We start from the raw sequence: 19,395 nt of genomic DNA on the forward strand, positions 1-19,395 counted from the left end.
TCCTTGCATGCCAGTTTTAATTAATTTATACCGTATTTCTCCTTTCTATTGATCACAAGAACCTAAATTGACTGCTTTAAACCAAAGTGGAAGAATTCCTGGGAATTTATATGCACGGAATCTGACATCATGACTTTTTAGGGGGGCGACTCATGATCAACGACAAATTGACACAGTACTCGAGATTTAAGTAAGAAATAATAAGTATGAAGTAAAAAAAAAAAAAAAAAAGCCCTTCAAATAGGTAGGTATATTGTTCAAGAACATCAACATGACAAAACTATAAAATGGAAAAGTGTGAAGGCAGAAGTCCCTCTGACACTAAAACATAACAGACCACTCAAGAAACGAGTTAAAAAAATAGAGATCAGAATGCAGTGAAATAAATGTACTGTTTATCCTTGACAAAATACAAAGGTATTCTGCCTTAATACTTCTCTGACAAGTACAATTTATTAAAAAAAAAATGAGTACGCTGCTTGGTGAAACTGATTCTGTCCGCACCACGTCTTGCAAATTTGTATCGCTCATGAATTTATAGATGGACGCTAAGTCATCATGCTTCCCGTCCTCACAGTGCACAAATGCACAAACACAATACTTTAAGTGGTTGGCATTGGGCATACTGCCGGGACATAATTTTTAATTTTTCCAATATTCACATGCAATTGCAGCTCTTTATACAGTGTCTCATCTCAACCCCATATTCTGTAGTTCTTTATTTGAAGATTGATTGTTTAAATACATGTGCTTGGGGTTGGGGGTGGTGTATTTTTTTTTTGTAATTGTGACGGATAGGCTGACAGATGAAGACTGGAATCCCCATGCACCATAATATTTGCAGATGGCACTGTGATTTGGAATGAAAGCAGGGAGCAGGTGGAACAATACTTGTAAAGGTGGAGGCATGTGCTAAATAAGAGAGTAATGAAGATTAGCAGAGGTGAAACAGAATATATTGTGACAGTATCAACTCTGCTTTGACTGATCTGTGCATTCCTTGTAACGCCAGTAGATTGGGTTCAGGACTCGTCCTTGAAGAATACGCAGTGGTTGTTTCGGCGCAGGATAAGCAGCTTCTCCTGACCCCTTTTGATGGACAGACTTAGGTGAGGTGCCTCCACAGACTCCAGGGCAAACATCTCTCCAAGACCCACGTATTTCTTGACAAAACGACAGGAGGCGGGCGGATTTTCAGGAAAATCTTTGTTGCCTTTTGGGTCCTGCCTTTTGCTCAACTGTGTAAACATACAAACACACACACACGCACACACGTATAAATATATGTATATACACATATACATATAGTGATGAGAGAGAGAAAAAGCAATATAAGAAAAGGAAAACTGTGATTCCCCAAAAAAACAAATATATTACCTGGAAAACACAAAATCTGTCAGAATAAATTTGTAATACTACGACAAACATGATTGACAACAATATAAAACGTATTTTCTAAGAGCATTCCATTCTTAAGAAAAAAAAAAATCACAAATTTACTCGGGAAACATTGTGAAATATTATGAGAAACAATTTTTGAAGATTCGATGTGGAACATTATGAAAAAAATGACAGTTGTAAAAATAAAATAAAATTATCTGACTTTAGCAGAGTAAAGTTGTAGTTATAGTGCAATATGCAAAAATAGAATATTACTGCTGGGAAAAAAAATCCCTGAAAAAACAAAAACAAACATGTAAAACCTTTTTCGAGTTTTAGGAAGAAAAACATTTGTCGCTTGTGGTTGTTTTTATGCTCCACCCATAAACAAAGATGGGCACATTAAGGCATAAATCTTGATTTGCAATGAAGAAGAAAACAATTATAAGCGTTTTACTTACTTTGAGTGAGCACTTGTTCTCCACTGTTAGCCAGTAACATGCACCCCTGCGCCAAAAAAGTAAAACCACATCCTTTCTGATGTTGTCTTCAAAAAGCTGAACGCCTGTAAGGGAAAGCATCATGATAATATAAAGTTTTACACATTTCTTGGGTTTACAGTTTACTAGGTCTCTAGTTACCCTCATATTTTCCATCAATTCCAATTCTAGGGTCATTTTCTAAACAGCAGATACCTCTTAACTGTACGGAGCCCCTCTGGTGCCAGGGTATGAAAAAATGCACTATGCAGTTCGCTCAATTTCATAATCGCTGCGTCATCAGTAGTTTAATGACTAGTTAGTGTAAAAAGCTGTGAGTACCCAAGGTAGAAAAGCGCTATATAAAGGAAAGTCCATTTAACATTTAGCAAAGGAGAACACAATTTTGCTTTTGTAACCGGATGTAGAGCACGTTCTTTTTCCTGTTTGGTGCTTGCCGGACTATGGAATTGACGCGGCGGACCACATTTTTCAAGTCTTGCGGAAAGATGACGGACCGCGGCGGATGCAGTTGGAATCACTCTCATTCAGTTACATGGGTGCGTTGTGCTACGGCACGCTGCGCCGCAACGTAACGGAGCGGAGCGTGGCGGGTGTGATCTGTGATGGAATCGCCCTGTCAGGACACTGTAAACGCTGTATTGAAGGGAGGTGTCCCGGGGTGATGACCTGAGAGCGGGGCGACGAGAGGGAGCGTTTAGCGTGAGTGTGGAATAAACGGGTGTCAGCTGTTCCGCTCCCAAAGAAGTACAAGCTCTGCGTTTGCTTCCCGTCTAATGGAAAGTGTTTGGAACACCCCACGCGGGACACGCTACATTAGTAATACTGTACTTAAGTAAAGATGGAAGGGCAGTGGCAGATTCGGACTTTCGCGATCACTATATCGCAGTCAAAACGTTGCGTGAGTGCCAACAATAACACATTGTGCCATATGAAGCAGCAAAAGTCCAGATGAGATTTACACTATCTTGCTCAAGTTTTTTTTTTTTTTTTTACACAAACTGTTGATGCATCCTAACAGAGTGTTAACATGGAAAATACCAGAATTTGACCCTTAAATTAAGGGTGCGTTCTATACACAGATCCATCTGAGATTTAAGGAAATACGGCTTTTGATATAGAACCTAATAAAATGAACTAAATACATACATTAAACAAGTAAATAAATAAATAAAGTAGACATTTCCAGTGGAAGGGAAATGCGCCAATAAAAAGATGTGGTAGCACAACATTAAGAAGAAAATAAAACAGAATAAAATGGTGCGGTAGTGTCTCCTTTTGGACACTGGGTGACACCACATCATGAACATAGTCACACGGAATACAGAAGCGATGTGCTAACTGCGGAGCTGTAAATAAAGTACATTTGAATGAATATTTTCGGGGCGATAAAAAGATTTTAACTAATGATAATGCTAACGTGAATGTTCCACTTTGTGTCACTGAATAATCAGCAAGCTATTTAGCATATAAGCGTGGCAACTGGTCACGTCCGCTTCTGAATTGCAGTGGTAGTGCTCATCTGGGCATTACTTAGTTCATGACCCCTGCCATATAGTGTTTTTAATACATGGCATTTGGTATATACATAAGGTGCAGCAAAAATAGCTACTTTGCCTTCTTTGCTGTATTTCACTACACTCATATTACTTCTCATTTGTACATCAAGTTACTTTACTGAAAGGATGCTTTCAAATTATTTCCTTTTGAAAATGTTTAGTATGTATAGTAACAGGGATTTTTTTTTTTAATCGGCTGGGGTTGATTATATCCATTTTTTATTTCTCTTCGCATGGTCCCAAAACATGTCCTCAATATATTGTACAGTATATATGACATTCCAAGAGAGTAGAAACAATAAATGACAAAAATACTGGATACTCATTTTGTGGATTGGATACATACGTTTGCCGATTCTGTTCTGCTTGTCCGTGACGCACAGCTTGAATTGGTCAGGGTGCTTCTCCATAGTCATTAATTTTCCATCCCGTGTTCTCAGAAAACACCACTTGCTCTTGTAGACCATGGCGCTCAAAGATTGACACAGCTGTATTGACATTTTGTGTTTAGAAAAGTAAGAAAATACACTGTCAGTATAGAAATAATGCTCTTCGTTTTAGACTAGTCTTTGCCTATTACAGTATTCTGTTACTCGAGTAAAAAAACTGTCTACAATAATACATTCAAGCCACCCCCCCCCCCCCCACACACACACACACACGGCATTCTAATGTATATTATATTTGTGAAAAGTAAAAAACCCACCAATTCTTCTCCATCAATGGAGCAGCCATTAATTGCTGTAATTCAAAACCATTTTTATGTACACTACGTTACTACATTTTCTTGAGTTTCATACATATTGTGAATCCTTTTCATCTTGTGCTTAACAAATTCCCTGTATGAAAAAAATGGAACGAATAAAAATGAAAACTTAGTTGAAACTGACTACATTTGAAATACAAAATGAACTCTAACTACAATGAAGCCTCCAAATCTATGATAATCCTGTCCATGTACAAGAAAGCAAGCACTCACCTTAGTTTGCTCCTCCGGAAGAGTACGTGATCTTTAAGTGCAGAGTGGTGAGTGAACTAGGTTGCAGAAACCCTCCACATTTATCTGGGAGGAGTCAATAAGGGAGATTTTATCATATGATGCAACATCCTCCAGTCCAGTGGTTCTTAAAGTGGGGTCCGCGGACCAGGGGTCAGTGGCCTGACTGTAGGGGGTCCCTGAATTAAGTTGGTTATTTAAAAAAAAAAAAAAAAAAAAAAAATCGAATGTATTCATAACTCTTAGTTAACCAATCAATTCAACCAGTTTAATATATTTAAAAAAAAATGTAATAATTTTTAAATTTGTCAAAAAGACAAATTTTGTCAGTTTGATTATTTTGTCACTACATGTTTGGCAGCAACCTACTTGGGGAAAATTGCCTCTTTGTTAAGAGGAAGTGTGTAATTTGCAAATTTTATTTTGTAAACTTCAGTATGGCTGAAAAGTAACAGATATACTTGTCAAATTTAATACGTTAAATGATGTTTTTTGTTTCCGCAAGCAGGTGGCTCAGTGTTGCAGTGAATAGCACGTCCGCCGAACAATTAAGGGACCTGAGTTCAATTTCAGCTAGTTCTGGCCTTCCTGTGTGGACTTCTTACCAAGCCCGCATCGGTTTTCTCCGGCTTCCTCCCACACTCCAAAAACATGCATGGTAGGTGTTTTGTCCTTAGGTGGGATTGGGTGCATGAACGGTTCTTTTTCTGTGTGCCCTGCAATTGGCTGGCACCCAGTTCAGGGTGTCCCCCGCCTACTGGCCGAAGCCAACTGGAATAGACGCCAGCAACCCTGCGACCCTTGTGAGGATAAGCAGCTATAGAAAATGGATGGATGGATAGTTGTTTGGGGGTTCTTGGGAAATTTGCTTTCCAAAAAGGGTTCCCTGAGTCCAAAAAGTTTGAGAACCCCTGCTTCAGTCTAGCCTGTGGAGAGAAAAAAAAAAAAAAAGCTTCCCTGATTTGGCTCTGTGTGGGAGTGCAACATGCAAGTATCTTGTTATTTAAAGTTTTATGCTACGCATGACGAACAAGGTAATTTAATGTGGCCCTAGAGAGCAAAGTATGAAAAAATAACACAACGGCCAATACAAAATAAACACAAAAGAAAAAAACTTGACAGAAAGTACAAAAAAAACTCAAATAAAGCATGAGAAGCAAATTAAAAAAAAAAGAACCACAACAGCAAAAAATACATAAATAAATCATCACTATACCAAATCAGAAACATGATGCGGCATGTGGCCTTTTTTTCTAGCATCATCACAACATCTTGCCTGAACCTAGCCCAACCGCGGAACGGATTAATCTCGTAACACGGGGGCCCACTGTACCAGGAAAGCCCATACCCACATTGTGCCACTCCAAAGGAAAAATGGGTAAAATGTGCCATCAAATGGGTTAGGAAAGTGACATTTAGTACATACATCAGATATAGAAGTGCTAAATAATCACATATGATAAAAACGACCAACAACTTTATGTGAGTTAATTTAAGGACAGGTATGTTCAAATGTCATAACTGATACAGGGCATTTCAAGGGCCAATACATCAGTAAGTTACCGGCCTTTTTAAAATTGCACTTCAGTAACAAACCGTATGATGACTAGACTGTTAGGAAATAGTTTATCATTCAAACAGTTTGGGGGATGAGTATGTTTTGTGCTGGTGCATCAAAATGAAAAACAAAACTGGGGCCCTGGTCCCAAATGTTAGTCTAGAACCCTGTAACTAGTTAAGTGTTACGTATTTGGGGGGCGTGATTATATTTAACATTTAGCTTTTCTGTTGTTTTTGTTTTTTTTTCTAATTTTTGAAAGAAAATCTGTCTCACGCTCGGACTGACACCAATATATATTAATCAACGTACAATGCAACATATAACAAAATTCTTCTAACAAAAATCATAGAACAGAAGAAAAAAGTAACATGTAGTTCCTTAGATGTTTGAAATGAACTGCAGTACGGGCTGACCCAAAAATGAGAAATTTTAAGAATAAAAAACCAAGAGTGATGGAAAAATAATCTTATTAATAGTAAATGAAATCTTAAAACGTGCCACTTAAGAATAAATGACTAACCTTTCATTTTTTTAAAAACTATGTTCTGTAGATGACGTCCTCTTTCGCGAATTCTTGAAATCTGCGACAGAAAATTAAACGTAACCTTTTTTCTTTTTTTCAATATTCAATATTTCATTATTATTTAATTATTTAAAGAACTTACGAATTAAAGCCGTGGGCTCCGTAAGACAGACTCGAGAGTACGAGCACTTCTTGGTCGTCCTGTTGTTTTTTTTCTTGAGGGCAAATTCAGGCTCTTCAATTTTATTTATCCAATATTTTATTGCATTTTTAATTTTATTTTTACTGCGTGTTTTGATGGAACAGCGCCATTACGTCCAAAGTTGCAAACACGTCGGAACTGCCTCTGCGCAGCTATCAAACTGTCACCGTTTTTCATAAAACATTTTCATGGCTAATGCACACTGTTTTCCGTTAAAATGATATTGACTTGTTCAAGGTCACTGTCTCACGGTGTTGTCACTTGCTCATGTCTAGCGACACGCAATTCAAAGATTACTTTTTTTTTTGGTACATTTCTGTTAAAAAAATAAATAAAAGTGTCCCACGATATCCAGAATGAACTGGAGTAAACAGATTACAAAAACAAACAAAATTTTTATTTGAACGGTTCCCTTTATATGGTCTTTTTTTGTTGGATGGAAAATGTGGAATTTTGTAAAAAAACAATGGACATTTTCCATTGCGAAAAATGATCACCAAGTATGTTCTGTATTCAGTGATTATTTGGAAATGTGAATGAATGAGAGATATGAAAAGATAAAAAGTGGGCAAACAAAGAACTGTGCATTGTGAAAGAAACAAGAAAAAAAAAGCAGCGGGTAGGGGTTCCTGCGCACTGCTCATTCACCACCCGGAGAGCCATTTGTCCTTGAGCGCCTTGTTCTCCCTGTAGATGTAAACGATGTCACCTTTCTCCTCGGCCTCCTCTTCCTCCTCTGCGGTCAATAAGTCGGCGTGGGACGCCACGCACTGACCGTGCTCCCGAAGGGATTTGGGGTAGTGCCCTGCCACATTATCTATGCGCACTGAGCGGCGAACGGGAGTGAAGAAGCGCACCTCGTGGCCTTCTCGGTGTATCGGCTCTCCCTGCTGGCTGGGCGGGACGCTGCGGAAAAGTAGTCGAGGTTGAAGTTTTAGGAACTGCTGAAGGACTGTCGCGTGACAGTTTTTCTCGCATGGTCCAGGAACCTTTTACTGTAGCTACGACTTGCTGTCATACATACTGTGCGTAAAGATGCCACTATATCTAATACTACATGTAACTATCTTTTAAAACAAAAAATGGTATATTTTGGACATATATGTTTATTGTACTGTTGGAATAATAGTTAATATAAACATGTATGATTGTAAATGTAGTGATTATACATTTGCTTCAAGATATAAATGCTTGCAATGAACAAATGCTTTGCTGCGAGAATGATTATAGTGACTATAAATTTGCTACAAAAAAGAACTGCTTGCAAAGAATTGCTATGCTGTAAGAATGAGTGTACTGCTTGTAGAGAAAAACATTTTTGTTATCGTTGTGTCTCAGGTGGGAGGAATGCCGCTCAAGCCTGCAGCTGGGGCTCCTGCAGCTGTGATTTTCAAAATATCTTACAGACAAAATATTTTGCAGAATGTCTTGCAACGCATAATATTTGATCGTAGATGTGTTAGTTTTTCACCCACATGCTCAAACATAGAAGGACAAGTACACTAGGTTCCGGCCATAGTCTTTTCCCATGATGCACTTTTGCCACTTTGAGGGCCGGAACCTTCATGTAGTTAGGAACCTCTGTATCAAATGAAGAGAAAGTGTTCGGAGAGACTGGCAGAGCGCAGTAGAATTGACCTCGGCCAAAAGCTCTTTTTTGTGTACAGTTTCTTACAAATGTCTAACAAATGAATAAATTATTGTACATATAATAAAGTGATAGATAGGAATGAGAAAACATTTCGTGCCCCACTCACGTTGGTGACTATCAATAAGATTATTATCTTAAAAACTTTGCATAGGTATACCTATAATTGCATCCTTTTTAACATAAATAAATGAAAAAAAAAATAGAAATCAACCTTCAACAAATGTTAACATTTTTAACAACTTTTTACAGGGTTTGTTTATTTTTGACCAGCTGAACCATTTGATATTGAAAAAACAAACAAAATAAATAAATAAAATAATTAAAAAAATGTAAATTAGTCTGGATAATTAACACAGAGCACCAATATCTTAAATGTTTTAATCTCAAGAAACCTATATAAAACTGCACTGATTTGGGGGGGAGTTGTAGACTGCAGCTTCAAAAGTTAACTCCCACACACTGAGAACGCCACTGCACCACATGGAGCTGTCGATCTGGATTCACACAGCAAAACCAAATGCAAAGCCTGCCCCCCTGGGTCATACGCGCCACCCCCTGTTATCGCATCCTGCCCGACTATTTGAGAATGACTGACATAATACAAAATTGTTCGTACTTTAGATTTTAGGGATAGGGAGGCAAGTGTAATGAGGTGACCTCATTTTGTGATTTCCGCAAAATGTTTTTAGTGTGCAGCGTGCCTGCACTCGTCCGAATAATAATATACCAACTTTTTGGGAACCCTATATTTCAACAGAAACTTAAGAGAAAAACATTATAACTAAGTATTTCTGATGAGGTGCTCTTCTCTCTCCTTTCACTCAATTCACATTTTTACGTTAATATTCATCTGCTTTTTCATTGGTGTAAAAATTATAAGCGCCTCATCATGGCTGATGTAAACTGTGACCAATTCATTTCCAATTTCGAGTTTGTGCATGTTCTTTCTTGGAGGTTTTTGAATTGCACTTGAGGGATTTTTATTTTTATTTTGTGCAAACACTTTGTGGGGAGCAGCTTTGACAAATACCCAAAATCATGACTTTGATCTGAAAATGATATGATGAAATTATGATTTTGTTTTTTAAATTTTTTGCTTCGACGTTCGAGCAAAATGTTTTGCTCTATTAAGGCAGTTAATACAGTTCTTCACATAATTGTGAACAATTATTCGGTAGAGACACTTGAAGTTATTTACACAGGGTAAGATAGCTCTGGCCATTTCCTCCACTGTATCATTCCATCCATCCATCCATCCATTTCTGCAGTTTGACTACAATAGCGGTACCCACCCTGGAGTAGCTGTTATCTTGTACTTTACAGTGGATGAAGGTCCCGAATCACCAGAGATGAGAATCCGAGCAGGGGGTGTCATCATTGGATCCCCCTCCTTGCATTTCTCGGTTTGTTTGCATTTTTTCGGAGTGCGGTCCGCTTCCGTCTCTTCTGCCTCGCAAGCTGCCAAAAAACAAAACAGCTAAGATTAATTCTCGGAGGTAAACAATGAGGGCAAAAGGCAAAAAAGTGAAGACTGCAGAGAATAATACTACAGCGTCCAGCACAACGGCACGAAATTGTGGAAAGCTAGTGTCAGCGCCAATGTTATTCATCATTTTATTTTACTTAACTACAATTATTACTATACTACTCCATTCTGCTCAGCTGAAAAAAAATGATTCTTTGGTGGACAAAAAGTATTTATTTTACGGTAATATACAGTATGTTTTACATACGCTATTCTGGTAGTGATGGTGAGATGAAGCCCCATGAACCATTGAAACTTTTAGTCATTACAGTTGAATTGGCGCCCAGAATAACTGGCTTCTGGTTCATTTAGGAACATGTTTGTTTATCAGGGGTGCAGATCCTGGATATCGAAGCTGCACATGAAACACTGGTGGAGCTGGGTGATAATATCGATATATTGCAGTACAAAGTGACACAATACGCATATTGCAATACAACATTCATTTTCCAATATATCCAGATTTCCAATATCTTTTTTTTTTTAATATCAATCCGCTCTGGAGTGGCTTTTGCATCATGATTTTTGTTATATGAATTGTGTTTTACATATAAAACATTGCAATCGCTTCAAAAACACGACATTAAATGTTACAATAGTGTTGGGTGTACGGGGTAAATGGAGAGAGAGATTGGTCGCGTGAGAGAGAGAGTGTGGAGGAGCCACATGTGTGGCAGAAGAAGTAGTTGAGGAGGACAAACAACAGACAAAGAAAGCTCTCCTGTTCAAGTTGTCCACAGTAAGCTCTTGTATGTGTTCCTGAGAAGTGCAATAATATCGGAGCATCCATAATAACAAGAAGTACTATCTCATGTTGCGTTTATTTCAAATGGGGATTTTGAGGTTTCGAGTTTTGTTTTGTATTTATTTTTTTACGTTTTTTACGTTTCAATTAAAATAATGTTACATGCTTTTTAAAAAATAAATAAATAAAATGTTAAATAAATAAATAAAAGAATTTAAATAAAAGAATGTTTAATGTGTGCTCAGAGATGTCAATGATGTGTGGCTTCTAAAAAAGGCCACCTCACAGTTGAGTGTCCGAAGTTCAAATATAGCTGTCCTTAAGTGTGATTGGGTGCGTGAATGGTTGTTTGTCTCTGTATACCCTGCAATTGGCTGGCAACCAGTCCAGGGTGTCCCCCGCCTACCGCCCGAAGACTGCTGGGATATGCACCAGCAAGCCAGCGACCCTAGTGAGGGTTAGCAGCTACAGATAATGGATGGATGGCTGATAAATTTTTTTTTTTTCCCTTGAAAACGTTTAGACCCATCCATCCATTTTTTACCGCTTTTACCGGACATCCTGCGGTGGAAACTCATTTCGGCACCTCACAGATTGATAATCAACTATGTTGTCATATCATCGGATTTTTCACTGCAAGTTTTGGGTGAAGAGAGGGGTGGAGCTGTAGACTGATCGCCGCCTGGTGGTGTATTAGCACAGCTCAGATGGTGGGGGAAGATGGAGGTCAGATGCTGTCACACCGAAGAAGGAATCCTATCGGGATCCTATTGGGACTCTGGAAGCAACTGACAGGTACTGACTGGCCGAATGGAGTGCGGCTTTGGAGGTCGCCGAAGCAAAGACTGGTATGGGAGACGTTCGTTGAGGCAGTGGAACATTTTTTACATGTGTTTGAAAAGCAGTGTAATAATAATATTTTTGCTAACGTGATTAATAATTGTAATTACAATATTGATCAAGGCAATGGTGATCATTTTGTCAATGACCTGATTGAGTGTGTGTCTTTTTACTGTTCTTTCAACTCTCAATTAAAAGTTGGAAATTGTGAAAAACTTTGGCTGACCTTTACTCCATGTGAGGGCAATACATTGAGAAATAAAATGAAATAACATTAATAGGAATAAAATCCTGCAGCTACATTGTTAAACAACTACCTTTATTGTCCTTCTTCTTCAGAATGTCAAACACCACCATGCGCAGTTCATCCACGGGCTACAGGGGATAAACGGAGAGAGCTTTGAATATTTTTTTTAAGACCCAGACCCACCTACACACACAAATTAGCTAAGAGGTAGCTCCCACCTCCAACACGACACGTACGGCCTCCTCAAACATGGGCAGGACATCCAGGTTGCCCTCTTGCTCCATCAGATAGGCCTTACAGATCCAGAATTTGGCAAATTTCCGGGACACTGGCGGCAGCCGTGAGAGGACTGCCTTCACCTTCGACGCTGGGCAACCCTGTTGGAGTCGAAAACTGAGCATCCTTTATCAAGTTGATATTTGTTAATATTGTATGTTAATATTTCAATACAGTGAGGTCTGTCGTATCTGATTTAAAAAAAACCCAAAACAACTGAATACTTTTCAGTCCTAAACTTGATCAAACATGTCATGAAAGTTTAATTGGAGTTGATCGGTTAAAGACCTCCTTGACCACTAAAATAGATATCTGCCAGAAAACAAAAAAAATAAGAAAATAAAGTTTATGGTAGAAATATCAATCCCATTTTATATTGATGAGTGAAATCATATTTTAGGTCTGAGTTTTCAAAATGTATCTACAGGCATAATTTATCTTTGATGTACCAAGAAATCCCCCATTTAATCCAAAGTGTCAGAATTCCAGTGTCCTTTAAAGCAAGTTCTCTTGAGAATATTTTTTTGTCTCATGGTTGAAAACTTGTTTATTGATTTGGCCAAAGAATAAGCACAACGAAGAGGCCCTCATAAGAGCCAATAATCCACGAACTGCATGTACCTCGGTGAGCAGCTTTATGCAGTCAGCCAGAGACTTGTTTACATCACGGATGAACAAACGAGCATCTTCTTGCGCCTTCATCGTGGTCCCAACGGGTCGCGGCGCGCCGCTTCCTCTAACCGCAAGCTTCACTTGCATAGGCGGACGCTTGTAGGAAATTCCTTTTGCTTCTCGCCATTCCTGCAGTTTTTTCCTGAACACACGTCACAAGTTTCCAGTAAAAAAATTGCAGTCAACATCCTGTTTTCTGCAAAAGACTGCCAATTCTTTCCGATTTGAATCAGATTACGTGTTTGGTCCAGCTGTCCATAATCACTCTCATTTTACTTCAGTATTCCCTTCTTGGATGGTTGCGGGAATATGCGTGTTGTGCAACACTGAGTTGTAGTATGTCCATGCTGTATTGCAGGCACAGTAAAAGCCCTGTCCCAAACAGCGAAATTGTGCCTCTAACTGAAACCCCCTTTGCCCCCAAATTGGAAAATGAGTGCACTGACATAGCGCTTTTACTGAAAAGGTTTAAAGTTGCCAATAGATGTCACAAGATAGCAACAGCGCACTAAGCTAAAGCTCCTCATCTCGCTTAAATCAAGTGCATTGTCATAAAGATGTCCCAAGGGAGCAGCAAAGAACAACATTTGTTGAAACTTGGCTCTGAAATTCACAGGACCAATAAAAGCAATTCAATAATTTTGAGCCAATAAAGGAGGGTAGCGTTAACGACCAGGTCTCAACCCAAGAGGCTGCAACAGTTGAATCCCATGTGACACTATCACAGGGGTAACACTATCACAGATTTTTTTTTTTTGTTTGCAACATACTGTGTCTTTTATGTCTTTTGGGCTAATATGAAGTTTATAGTTTTCATTTTACTAGTTTTTTTTTTACAGATTTTATTGTAATATAAATCATGTACAATGCTTAAACCATATAGATGAAACAAAATACATGAATTTCATTTGTTCGCTTGACAATGTTCATGATTTAAAAACTTTGTTCTGCAATGTCAATGAATGGAAATGGTCATTTATAGCCTGACAAATAAAACTACAACAAAACATTGTAACATGTTTTTCAGTAGTAAAATTCGAAGTCTATAAACGTGTACTCGTGAAAACATAGAGAAACGACATTTAAAAAGAATCTAAAGAATTAAATTATTTTAATTAATTCAATTTTTTGGGCCGCAGTTGAAATTAATTGCCTCCCTTCATTTCCTCCATTCACCCCACAATGGGGTGAAACTAATTATCATTTTAAGAAATTGATTAATCTGTCAATTATTTTTGCAATTATTCCATGTTACAATTTTTCAACGCGTTTAAATTTTAATCTCGTCATTCAAAACAAAGCATCATGTTAAATTGACAGTTCATAAAAAACAATCAAATGTATTTTTTTGGTTACACAATCAGTCCGTATATACCGAAATGTTTATCAATGTTTTCCAAAGTAAAGCAGATGTTTCTAAATGTTGCATTCTGGTTTCTAGGTAAGCTGCAGAAATCTCTGAATAGTTACTGTTGAGACCCTGAATTTCAAAAACAATTGATGACTTTAAATTAAACAGGGTCTTTAAAATCACCAATAGGAACAGCACTCAACGTTTCATAGTATCCCGGCGATACAATCGCAATAAAAGCATTCTTTCGAAACAATTACAATCAATTATCAAAAACAATAATAAATAAAATGAATACACTTTCCTTACAATTCAAAATAGGTAAATGGTGAAAAAAATCCCCGCTCCGTCTCAATTTGTCATTCTGTCTTGCAAAGTAGACTAGATTGGAACATGTTCATAATTTGCACATCTTTCGATTGAAGTAAAAATCATTACCAAAGATTTATTCTACTTGAATTGTAGACCCCAAAATATGAATTGAATCATAAAACAGTCAAGGACTCCCACTCCAACCAGTAATAATGGTTATTTTGCCACGTTTATTAAAGTACAAAATATTTTACATATTTTTAATATGCCAAAAGAAAAATCTTTGTCATCCAAATATCAGCAGTTCAGAAAAGCATTTTGGGAGCTTTAGTTTTAAAAGTGCAATATTTTTATCAGTAAACATACCGACGGACTAATATTGACCCATCCCTATTTGGCGGGAAAGTTTGACCATACTTACATTCTCTCCGCTTGCTCAGCAGCCATCTTCTTCCCCACAGTCTGAGACTTTGTCGCTTGGGTCTCCAACCTGGGCTGACTAACACGAGTGACTGCGGTTTGCGATGCCTTCTTTTTCGCCACCAATGCGCTCACTGCTTTTGGAGCGGCATCAGCCATCTTAGCTTTGGCAGCCGCGGGTTTCTTGCTCGCCGCGGTCTGAGTTGTGCGTCCGCCTACCCCAGATTTCTGTGCCATCGGGCAGCTTTTAGGTTGAGACATGTGCTTCGCCGGCTGACTGGCCACTTTGTCAGGTAGCCTAGCAGACGGTAGTGTGTGCGACAAAGGAATTACCCTTGGTTTAGGTTTGCTTTTACAAGGCGGCTCTTTAACAGCGATGGATTTCGGCTCTCGAGGGACAGTTGGTCTCTGATGAAGTGGGATTTTCCTCACTGGAGCCTTGGAGGATGGGATGGCGGGTCTCGAAGGAACAATTCCAGCGTTCGCCACTGGGACAAGCCGAGCGACCCTCGGTTGGATTACGGCAGGGATTAGCCCCGTCCTGGTCTTGACCATGGGCCCCAGACTCAGTCGGGCTGTATATGTCTTTACTGAAGAAGAAGCGGTTGGATTTGATGGCGGTCTAAAAGTACAATTTGACTTTTTCGCCATTGAAAAGTTCAAAGACACTTTTCCTGTGGGCTGTATCCTGACGTTTGCTGTTTTTTGGGGAAGACTGGTTGTCTTCAGAGTGGAAATTGTGTTAGTTCCCGTAAGTGTTGGCTTTTTACAGAGTACTGAGGGTATTGGCTGACTGCTTTCAGGCTGTACATTCTCTTGGTTCACAATGAGAAAGGTCTTTCTGGGAGGCTTTCGGTTTTTGGCTGGAGCCAAGGGTTGAACTTTTTTGGCAGCTGGAGCTAAGGGTTGAATTTTTTTGGCAGCTGGAGCTAAGGGTTGAACTTTTTTGGCTGCATGATGGCAACCTGTGACAGGAGCTTTATTTTCTTTGCCCTTGATGAGCTGCAATACAAAAAAAAAAAAGCATTCATTGGATGAATCATTTCTGCCTTAAATTACAGCGTTGGCAGCCTGTTTTTGCTCTCTATGGTATTCAAATTAAACTTTATCTACAGCACTATAAATATGGAACACAGAATAGAACAATCATGAAACAAAACATGGCAAATGGCAAAAAAAATCATGATAAGGGTTCACTGCTGTTTGTTGTCCAACACTAATTTTGTAGAGATGGGAAGAAATGTGCCAAGGCTTCAAGGCTTGTGTCAAGGGATTAAACGGGCGTGTGCACTCGTGTTCTATCAAGATCTCTCTACTATCTAGATCTGGGAATGTTGATATGTAAAGCCACACTTGCCCTGCTGCACCACATGACTGCTTCAGTAAGTGATCCGGTAGTTCCGCAAAACGCTACAGCGATTGGATTCAGGACAGGATCGCCTGTCATCTCACATTTTGCAAATGTTGGCTTCTGTTACACTTATGTGTGCAAATGTAATAATTGTTCAAGAATTGCCATTTGTCGCAATGGAATAAAAAGGTGAATTTAATCCGTTTGGGAACATTTTTATTTGATTGCTTCTAATAAGGTAATATTAAAAAAAGAAAAAACCTTAAAATAAATGTGACAACAGCTGATGCAATTGTGGATGTCCAAAAGTAACTATCTGAACCAAATATTGACTGAATGAACAATCCATTAGTGTACTGATCTACACAGAAAAACACAACTCCAAATTAATATTAACTGGCAGTTGCATTTCTCTTCTCCCCAGCTGTGTGATAATGTATTTTAAAGGTGGTGAAATACTTTTCAAAAAGAAACAGTTTAAAGCCAACACAGTGAAAAAGCTATTATTTTTAAATAAAAACGAAAAACAAATAATCCTTATAGCATTTGCTGTATTTCGTTCATATAGTACCACAACCACGTTTATGTCTTTTTCTTAAACAACTAGGATTCTCGACACCGTTGACTTTTTGGGTTTCTGGGCCGATTGACGGTGCCAAAGAGCAAATGAAGCTTTGAACCATGTGGAAACCAACTGACTGCAAAGCTTTACCACTTCAAGCACCTTCTTGAACTGCAACTGCCAGGGGTCGGCTGTATCTCGCTTGCCTAAAACCAGGAAATGGGAATGTGCCACGAAGTTCTGCGCTGGTCGCTGTCAGCCAATCTGATGACAGTGACAACACGACCCCTCTTGACCCTAGACGGTCAGCATTTCACAACTACCTCCAAGATGGTTCTGAAGAGCCATTCTAGGCTAACTTTTTTTTACTCGTAAAAGTAAAATAGAAACAAAAACATCCACAGCCAAGCAAGACCGTTTCAGTGTAAAGTGTGGCTAATAGAAAAACGCCAATCGTGTGCTGCATCTAAAACAACAACATAACTTTGCTAACACCTAATAGGAAACACCATAGACACAGACCTTTGGTGCAGGAGGTCGCTCAGTCTCAGGCTTTACCCCTGGACGCTCATTGATGTTAATGCTGTGAAGAACATTTTATTCATGTCAACAAGAGCAGGGGGCGATGTATCTATTTTTGTCCACAAATGAAAACTGTTCCTATTGAAACTACTTTCAACATAAAAGCATAACAGCTTACCTGTAGTTGTGCTTCCCTTTATTTGTCAGGTATTCCATAAACTTCTTCTTGCGCAGTTCTGACAAAATAAAACAAATGTCAGTGACATCCAAATTTACAATCATTTTTATCTCTGCGAATTTTAACAGGAAGCTCAAAAATGTCAATTAACTGACACAAGTATGATGCAATCAGTTTTCTGTCACACAAATTGGAAATAGCTGGTGGTGTTAATTGTTAAATCAATAGTTGTTTAGTTTATTATTTGCCACGACATATTAATAAACGGCCCTCAATTAACTCTCATACCCTTCTTGGCAGTGGGGGTTCCTTTTTTTAAATTCAGAGACACTTTTGGTTGTGGCATAACATTTTGAAGATTAACTTTAAAAAAATGTGAAACGCAGTGGGTGTTACTTACATATATTTTTAAACAGTTTAGTGTCTGTGGTTGTCTGTCAGATTTCATACACACAGTCAATCCGTCAAGTAGTTACAATGTGTGGTGTTACAGCGTTGCATGCATGTTTGTTACATAACAATGCTCCTTTTGAGTTTTCGCTATTTTATATTAACGTTCTTGTTCCTTCCGCCTTGTTAGAGAGGCGGGTTGCGTGTGGTTGGTTATTCATCCGTTATTATATATATTATCGGTTACCACGGTGTCATACTTGTAATTGTGCCTCCCATGTTATACTCGCCGTACTTAACATCACTTTCAAAGTGAATCGCCTTCCATCCATACGATGTAAATAAAGTACCCATCTATTTGCCTAATAAGCCATCCTCCAACCTGGATGGTAAATGACTTCTTTACTTAAGTTGGTAAATGATACAAATACAATTAAGCAAAAACCGCTGGTTTGTGGCGTGTTCTCCCCCAAAGAGAGGTCAAAAGGGTAGTTAATTTAAGTGCCAAATCCAATGGTGGAATTTAATTAAAGAGTGGTAGCATATATATATAAATATATATATATATATAGATATAGGGTTGCATTTGTTTTAGCAGTACTGTATTCTTTTCCGCGATAGCATAGTTAGCATAGCAGCCACCAGGATGCAAACAACGACGTCAGTTGAACCAAACACAAGTTCCAGACCTTTTCTGCTCCAAACGGAGGCGGGATCCTCTTCGTCCATATTCTTTAAATTATTTCCAGAAACCCTTTGGAATTAAGGGTAAACCTCCTCTTCTAGAAAATTCGAAAGTTAAACTCAACTTAACTCAACAAAATGCGTATACGTTTTTAAACAACCCGGTCACTGACATGCCCCGCTCTGGTCTTCTCTGATTGGACAGTTTTGAATTTGCTCAACCGCTGTGCAGGGGCTTTGAGCTTATTGGCGAAAGCGTTGTAACCAAGCTTCGAAAGTCTTTTTATTTGTTATATAAATAAACAAACGAATACATTGTAGGTATAGATATACGTAGATTCATACATTTTGTCAGTAGCCATAGTCAGAATAAGCGGCTTTAGAAAATGAATGGATGGAATAATTCTAGCTAATTTCTGGCAATAAAAATGAGTAGGTAACAGATGAACTAGCTAACAGTGATGATGATGATGATAATAATAATAATAATAATAATAATAATAATAATAATAATAATAATAACTAAGAGTCCTTTTTTCAGCAACAAGACCATACGGAAGTGTATTGCGATAGGAAAATGCCCAGGTTTACAAAGTAATTTATTGTGGACTCTTTTTAGCGTTTTTCTTTCTTCTTAACAATTTTACACGCACACGCACCCTTAGAAACACTGAAATAAATCCATCCATTCGCCCATCCGTTTTCCGAAGCCGCTTATCCTCACAAGGGTCGTAGGCTTTTGAACAACCATTCACGCACTCAATCACATTTAATGACAATTTAATACATATGTCCAAGAGAAATAAATGCACTCAATGTTGAATTTAATTGAAAAGGCTGTTTCGGGTTTGTGTGGACACGGACCAATGATCATGTGAATCCTCACTAATCCGTGCCAGCTATCCTGAGCGACCTCCAGGGCAGTAGATGGCAGTAGTGAAACTTCA

General features: G+C 38.5%; 2 protein-coding genes across 3 annotated transcripts; both read right to left on the reverse strand.

Annotated features, from left to right (window-relative positions):
- LOC148429484 (uncharacterized) lies at positions 1-4,509 on the reverse strand. 2 transcript variants are annotated; one of them, XM_088422603.1, is made up of 5 exons: positions 4,419-4,483; positions 4,146-4,278; positions 3,786-3,927; positions 1,842-1,945; positions 1-1,238 (listed from the first exon to the last, which is right to left on the reverse strand). In XM_088422603.1, the coding sequence occupies exons 3-5, from the start codon at positions 3,904-3,906 to the stop codon at positions 1,023-1,025; spliced, it is 441 nt and encodes a 146-aa protein (XP_088278729.1). In that variant the 5' UTR covers positions 3,907-3,927; positions 4,146-4,278; positions 4,419-4,483; the 3' UTR covers positions 1-1,022. The 2 variants fall into 2 exon arrangements, with proteins under 2 accessions (XP_088278729.1, XP_088278721.1); XM_088422595.1 differs by lacking the exon at positions 4,146-4,278 and having other exon boundaries at positions 4,419-4,509.
- A 950-nt stretch (positions 4,510-5,459) lies between these two features.
- ckap2l (cytoskeleton associated protein 2-like) lies at positions 5,460-18,623 on the reverse strand. Its single transcript, XM_088418329.1, has 9 exons — positions 18,454-18,623; positions 17,375-17,432; positions 17,197-17,257; positions 14,763-15,763; positions 12,628-12,820; positions 11,949-12,107; positions 11,801-11,858; positions 9,666-9,831; positions 5,460-7,628 (listed from the first exon to the last, which is right to left on the reverse strand). Exons 1-9 carry the CDS (start codon positions 18,491-18,493, stop codon positions 7,367-7,369), a joined length of 1,998 nt encoding a protein of 665 aa, XP_088274455.1. The 5' UTR covers positions 18,494-18,623; the 3' UTR covers positions 5,460-7,366.
- Between the last annotated feature and the right edge of the window lie 772 nt (positions 18,624-19,395).

This window comes from Hippichthys cyanospilos, chromosome 1 (assembly GCF_059441005.1).
Source record: "Hippichthys cyanospilos isolate Australia breed blue-spotted pipefish chromosome 1, RoL_Hcya_1.0, whole genome shotgun sequence".
Classification (NCBI taxonomy): Eukaryota; Metazoa; Chordata; class Actinopteri; order Syngnathiformes; family Syngnathidae; genus Hippichthys; species Hippichthys cyanospilos.